At 38.5% G+C, this 7,500-nt stretch overlaps 1 protein-coding gene across 4 annotated transcripts in view; it reads right to left on the bottom strand.

Annotated features, from left to right (window-relative positions):
* Window positions 1–7,500, bottom strand: part of LOC135216825 (sialin-like) — a 71,455-nt gene that overhangs the window by 7,484 nt on the left and 56,471 nt on the right. For all 4 annotated transcript variants that reach the window (XM_064252325.1, XM_064252324.1, XM_064252327.1 and 1 more), the window contains exons 6-10: window positions 7,305–7,460; window positions 6,054–6,141; window positions 3,448–3,604; window positions 2,746–2,968; window positions 417–549 (exon numbers count right to left, since the gene is read on the bottom strand). In XM_064252325.1, coding sequence (XP_064108395.1) covers window positions 417–549; window positions 2,746–2,968; window positions 3,448–3,604; window positions 6,054–6,141; window positions 7,305–7,460 — 757 coding nt within the window. The remainder of the gene's footprint in view (window positions 1–416; window positions 550–2,745; window positions 2,969–3,447; window positions 3,605–6,053; window positions 6,142–7,304; window positions 7,461–7,500) is intronic.

Here is a 7,500-nt window from a genome sequence, read left to right as displayed (position 1 = left end):
GGAAACTAGTTCGTCATCTCGCACTTGAACCCTTTACTCGTACTCTAATTTTTCTTGGGATCAAAACAGCATTTAACAGTGACTTAAGAAAAATTACACCCATAATAATACTCTAAATTTGAAGATACTCCGTAGATAAATAGACTTTGCAAGTAAATTCAAGTAAAAGTAGTCTAGATGAAAAGCCATTGACAACACAATGGCACTTATTTAGATTTCACGTAGGAGGATTCTCTTCGGTGACTGTTGATAGGCTCATTCATGACCCTTTTGGCTTGTCCCTGTCCATATTATGAATGTTTACTGTACATTATTGAAATCCTAATGATAATTATATGTTGCGATCAAGAAGTCATCATTTAGGTGTGCTAAATATCCGTAGCTGTAACTGAAAGGAAGAGTCAAACCATACTCACAAATGGTACTAAAGATTCTCCTTGTTGTGCGAATGGAAAGATACTTTCGGCTGAGCAACCAGTCGGCCAAGGTGCTCATTAGGATAGACCCAATATACCTGCTAGCAAAGGGAAGTGCTGAAAGGGCTCCATTCTGTAGGAGATAGAAAAATAAAACTGCTAGTTAATTTCGTTCAGTGTTTACCCAGCCGGATATTAAGATACCATGGTTTCACTTCCCACTTAGTAAAACGCAGGTTTTTGTTTTTCCTAGTTTTCTGGTCTATGCTGTGGAGTTCAGCCTTCGTCCACTCCACTACTCCTGTGCTGTATGCGATTACTGGTACTGCCCATGTGTTTATGGCTTTCATCATATTTCTGGCAGTGAGCCTGATTGTTTCCTTCATCTCTTGGTGTTTTATATCCTCTCCCATTATTCTCAGGTATTTGTATCCTGTCTCACCTCACCTATGTGTTTGATGTTATTCCCACCTGGTAGCTTTATCCCTTCAGTCCTTGTCATTTGCCTTTGTGTATGATGACAAAGGCACATTTTTCTATTCAAAACTTCATCTTGATGTCCCCTGTTACAATCCTTATAGTCTGGATTCGGGTATCTATTTCCCTGATGCTCTTACCATACAACTTTATGTCGTCCATGAACATCAGATGGTTAATTCTGTTGCCTCCTTTCTTGAGTTGGTACCCAGCATCCATCTTTTGCAGTACTTTTGTCATGGGAATCATGGCTACTTCAAAGAGTAGTAGGGACAGTGAGTCATCTTGAAAGATCCTTCTCCTAATATTATACTCTGCTAGTCATATCCCAGAGCTTGTGAATATTGTATTCAGGTTGCTCACTATTTCTTAGGAAGCTGATGGTTTTTTCCTTCGGCCCTATATATTTTCAGGTATTCTATTAGCCATGAGTGTGGTATCATGTCGAAGGTTTTATTGTAGTCAATTCATGCCATGCTTAGGTTGGTTTTCCTTCTCTTACTGTTCTTCATTACCATTTTGTCTATCAGGAGCTGGCCTTTTGTACCCCTACACTTCCTTCTGCAGCCTTTCTGTTGGTGGGGGATGTTGTTTGTATCCTCTAGGTAGTTTAGCTTTTCACTGATGATACCTTATTGGTAGGCAGTTGATAGGCCTGTAGTTACTTACTATATTTCCCTTGTTCTTGTCTTACAATGCTGGAGTTGCTCTGCTATTCGTGGGTGTAGGGCCTTGAAGTTTTTGAGCCAGTATCCATGTACTTCATCAGGACCAGGGGCTTTCGAGTTGGGCATTTCCTTTAGTTGATGTCTGATTGTGTCTGTCGTGATCTCGGTGAATCTTTGTTTTATTGTCCCCATTTCTTCTGTCTTATTATATTATTATTATTATTATTATTATTATTAATACGGATTTTGAAATATTAATAAACATATACAGACAGTCCCCGGTTATCGGCAGACTCGTGATCCAGTTTTAGGGCGCTCATCTTGTGCCATAAAATCGGCGATTTATGGCGCCATAATGAGCCATGTTTCGGTTATTGGTGCCTTGTTTTCTTGCTTCTTAGCCTCTTTTCTGCTATCTCTCTCAGTTTACTCAAGTCAGATCTCATTACCATGATTTGTTTTTACAATTGCCTTTTCCAAGGCGGTTAGTGTTTTGGTTTCTGTTGGGTTGGTTGTGATGATGGTGTTGGTGTTTGTATCCCCATGAGTTCTGGGAGAATATTAGTCTTGCTCCTGCATATGCTAGGTTATTTGTTTCTGTGATATTGGTGGTGTCTCATTATTTCATTTGCTTCACTTGTTTTCTCCCATAATTTCTTTATGTTGTATCTGGCTTCATTCATTGACTAATCTTTTCCACCCATTTCCGACCTCTTTGTTACATCTTTGGTGTTTCTTCCACCCATTCCAACCTCTCTGTTACATCTTCGGTGTTTCTTCATGTGCCAATTTTTGGTAGTTCATTCCTGTTGTATCATGTCTTAGTTCGTCTTCTTGTCCTTCGTTATTATTATTATTTGTAATTACTTCTATTTCATGAAACTGATCAGGTTGTGATCCTGCCTAGAAACTTCCAAGAAGTAGAATATAATCCAGAAATGATAGCTGTATGGAGCTCACATAGAAAGACTTGAAAGATAAAAATTACTCAACATGAAAATGAATAGAAAATGACAGTGCTTGTATAACTCAACTACAAAAATAAAAGTTGAATTGCTTCATAAGGAGTTGGGAAGATTATGAACTAACTTAAGTTATGCTGGACAGTTTTGAGCTGGCCTATCTTTCTGTCATTCCAAAATTCCCAGAAATTTCAGAATGCCTCCAAAAATCAAATAACTCACAGACTTAATAGAGAATCCCAGTATGTTACTCATATAGGTTGGAAGTTGCGCGTAGAACAGCGTTATCCCCCACTTGTTGCCGATGTCACCCAATATGAGGGCCAGCATGGGTGGACTGGTGAAGATGGCCCTCCAAGGGACGGCGCCGGACTGGGTCCTATTGGCGGTTGTCCCTGATTCCCTCACCGTTGTCTCGATGTACTCAAGTTCCTTCTGACTGATTCTGCCGTAGGGACACGTCGTGGAAATGTGGTTAGCTTAACAGGAAGGAGAAATATTTTAGGAATTTATTGGGGCCTTGTGCGTCATTCCTTATTTACGGACAACAAACACAAATACTTCATTTTATTTTACTTTGCCCAGTTCCATTACTAAGCATTAACTGTACACAAATTTAATGGTGGAATTAGAACAGATACTGTTTTCAGTAAAATCTATAAAATGCATTAAATAAGCCAATCACATAACATTTTGGAAATAATAACAAACGATGTTCAAGAACCTATGTGCATGAAGACAAGGAAATAAACAGTAGTTGATAACAAAGTATTCTTAAACAAAGCATTTAGAAAAGAGGAAGTATTCCTTGGAGGTTAAACCAATTAGCTATGAATCAAATTGTCTGCAAATCAGAGTTCAGGGTATCAAACAAGGATGTCACCCAATATGTTTAGATTGTTATAAAGCATTTAAAAGATATACCTTGGGTGCTCATTTGGGGAGTTGTACATGAAGTTAAACCAGAGGAGGCCCCAAATAATGGACAAGGACCCAGTAATGTAAAAAGCAGCAGGCCAGCCATGAGCATCGATGATTAAACCACATAAGGGCAACGTGATGGCTGTGCTCAGGGTGTTTCCTAAGTGAATATAACAGAATTAGTCATGTTTTAAGTTTTATTTCTCATTCTTTTTAAAACTAGTTATTACATTATTTGAAATATTCTACATGAATCTTTTATTCGCTTACTATCAGAGACATACTGCTTAGTGCTAAGTTAAATGTGACCAGGAATTTTATAGAAAAAGAAAATGAACATTAAAGACTTAGAAATTATTTGACATTGAATATATTTGTGACAACTGAAGAGCAGAAATATATAGCTGATAAGGAGATAAATAAAAATAATTATTATCGTGACAGTGAAAGACATTCTTGTATGAAAATAGATGAACCTTTAAACAGCTTCACCTAAATCTCAGTAAAATGCACCATCATAATGAATTCTCGTACTTCCGATGAACCAGATCACTCTGAAACAAATTTATTTCCATCCTTTACATGCAGCTCCTATCGAGATATATGTTCACTTAAGGCAAACTGAGCTCAGAGAGGTGGACTTCGTTTCTACCTTCTGTGTCTAAAGCCCCTTTCACACGGTCGAGCTTTGCCTGAGGAACTTTCTTATATGTGACGTCAGAAGCTGGAAAATTCAGAACCATACCTGCTGTTTCTCCTCTTCTGACATCACATCGAACAGAGTTCACCGAGCAAAGCACGACTGTGTGGACGGACACCTGGATAGGTGCAACGGGTCGCGCATGACCCGAGGAGTGTTTCAAAAAACGTTTTTTTCCCATAAATCATTGTCTATCTCGAATCTGGGTGTGATCGACCTGCAAGAGGCCAGCAGTTCACACACTACAATCATGTTAGAACCTGCGTTTCCCTTGCCTTTATCCTTCCCCCTTTTCTGAGGAATTGTTTGGGTTGGACGTGTGTGGGATAGAAAGGCAAAGTTATTAAGTAGTGATTTCTTGTCTAACACTGTTGACACTGGTATAGTTTTGTATTATTGGAAACTGTGGGTGGAGGGTGTGTGTACAATATGCATGCCATTGGTTTTGGCTGAGATGCCTTATATTACCATTTGGTCCAATTTCCTTCGAATGCCAATTTCTCAGTTTTGCATTTTTTTTCCATTTCTCATCAACAATGGCCAGCAGGCAGTATTCTCTGGGCATGGATGTCATCAACTTACTTATAATGGAATTAGAAAGTGACGTTGATGATAATTTAGAGGTTGCTGACACCTCTATGGCAACAAACTCGAGTGTGTGTAACGAAGGGTTGGAGGCGAAGCAGATGACCTTGAAATTATTACGAGACGAGAGGGCGAGACAGGGGGTGGGAAGTAGTGGGTCTGTGCCTTTTCTGGTGACAGATTACATCAGCTTATGTCAATAAATCATCGACTGTATAGAGAGAGAGAGAGAGAGAAAATAACATTTCTAAGCTTTATCTTATGACAAAGCCTCCTAACCGCAATGATGGCTATGCACCTTCATATATGTGCAAGTCAGATAGTTCAGGTGGCAGATTTGGCTGTCGAAGTTGGTGTGGATTGTGGCCATTTTGTTTACATACCCGAAAGGTGATTTAGCAGATCTTTATATATTCTTGTTTTCTATAGAATTTGTGATATGTTGGTATATTTTCATGCATAAATATATTTTATAATAGTTATAATGATTTTTATAAGATATTTTCATAGTGAACCTAGGAGGTCAAAAAATGACCTTTAGATTTTGCCCCTGATATAACAGTAAATTACACCTTAGTGCAGATATTTTTACATAATTCCGTTCTAGGATAATATGATTTTATTCTAGATAAAAAAAAAAGATTAGCCACTTCCTATTTCATTTAGGTACCAAAAAATGTTCGTGAAATTTTGTCAATTTTTTTTTGGCCAAAATAACTTACCCTTTATTTCTCTTTTCAGATTTTGACTTCTATGAATCCGACACTTTTCTGGGAGTCACATATTGTAAATAGTAGTTTTAGGAAGGATTCCGTCAATTTTTGTGTATATAGCTTATTTTGTATTTTTTAAAAATATTTTTGTATATTCTTTTTTTGTACTTACTTATTTTTTTAATATATTTATAATAAATATTTAATTTGTAGATGGGTATGATTTATCTTTTCAGTAGTGTTTGGCAATGGTGAAATTGATTTTAGAAATTAAAATGTACAGAATAGCTACAATTTTTGAATTTTCACAAATTTTTCTGGGCACTTTGGTTGAGCTCAACCCCACGCACCTTGAACTGGGTACCAAATTAGTGAAACCTATCCAGGGTTAAGGAGAATCATGAATTAGGGGACAATGCAAGAAAGGTATCAATTAGCACTGCCCGAGTTACAAAAAATCTTGATTTGGAAGGTATCAAAGCCCTTGAGAGCCAATTAATTAGTAGGTCAGTGGATAAGGCTTCAAATGAAGAAGGATTGTTTTGAGTTATAATGTAGTGTGGTAAAGCGAACGCTTCCAATAAACATTAGGGAACGACTTTGATTTCTACCGAAATAAACAGTTCCAATGAACCTCGGCCTCTCTAATGGCGGGATCCACCTTGTAATGCAGGCGTGCATGGCTGGCCACGATCCTCCCTGTTGAGAAAGAACAATTTTTAGTGATAAATCATTACAGAAACTACAAAAAAAAAATTTTGTATGTGAGTGATTTCTTTAAAATTACATAATATCACTCTGTTAATCTAAATGTATCACAGAGCTGTTGTCCCATCCTGAAACCTTCCCCCAGGGAAGTAGTTCTGTCATTGCACAAACATGGTGCTCTTTAAGCATTTATGAGCGGTGGTCGCACTGTCCCTTCGACTCCTTACTGAAACCACATTTTAGTCTTTCACTTTACCCCCATTCTATTTCCTCTCTATTCTTGCTGTCCAACGTCTGTCAATATTACTTCTCCGTAGGGGGGTAGTGCCTTCAGTGAGGTCCCTTCAGCCCCTCGCTGTAACCCCTTTCATTTCTTATTCTGTACCTCTGTTCATATTCTCTTTCTTTCATCTTACTTTCCACCCTCTCCTGACAATTGTTTCATAGTGTAACTGCAAGGGTTTCCTCCTGTTACACCTTTCAAATCTTTCGACTATCAATTTCACTTTCAGCGCTGAATGACCTCATAGGGCCTAGCGCTTGGCCGTGGGCAAAAAATTCTATATTCCATTCCATATTCCAATATTACCTAATGCATCCGTGGGTTTTCTCCCAGTTCCACCTTTAGATCTTTGTATTTCATTGTCTTTTTTTTATTGGATTTCTTCATCTTATCCGACCATCCAACTCCCATTTTCATTTCTACAGCTCAGAATGGTTGAGACTTACCCAGTTCTTGGCTTGACTGCCTAAACCTCATATCTAATCAAATCAGACCCTCCTGAAATCGTTAAGTATACCTTAGTTTAACCAGACCTCTAAGCTGATCAACAGCTTTCCTAGGGCTGCCCGGAAGGATTAGATATTTTTACGCAGCTAGGAACCAATAGGTTACTTGGCAACAGGACCTACAGCTTATTGTGGGATCCAAACCACATTATATTGAAAAATAAATTGCTAATCACCAGAAATAGATTCCTCTGGTTCCATGTTAGCAGAGCAGAAAATCGAACTTCGTACTGCCAAATGATAACCCACTTGTCCAACGAGGAACTCCTGAAATCGTAATTTACAATTCTGGATAGAGCTTCCTACATCATATTTTCGCTGCTGGCAAGCCAATTTTTATCTTGAAAAAAAACAAAAAAACTTACTTGCACGGCTCCCTGGAAGATCCTCAGGGCGATGAATAAACTGTAATGCACTCGGGCACAGAGCGGTGACAGGAGAGCACAGAAGCCCCCCGCCGTCACCGTAATTCCGAAGAGCCATTTCGAACCGTAGTTTTCGGCCAAGCGACCTCCTATGACCTGAACATGGGGGGAGAAATATATGTTGTTGAATGTGGAT

This window comes from Macrobrachium nipponense, chromosome 6 (genome assembly GCF_015104395.2).
Source record: "Macrobrachium nipponense isolate FS-2020 chromosome 6, ASM1510439v2, whole genome shotgun sequence".
Taxonomy (NCBI): Eukaryota; Metazoa; Arthropoda; class Malacostraca; order Decapoda; family Palaemonidae; genus Macrobrachium; species Macrobrachium nipponense.
The sequence above is the reverse complement of the archived record's forward strand: the minus strand, read 5'-3'. Positions and strand labels throughout refer to the sequence as shown.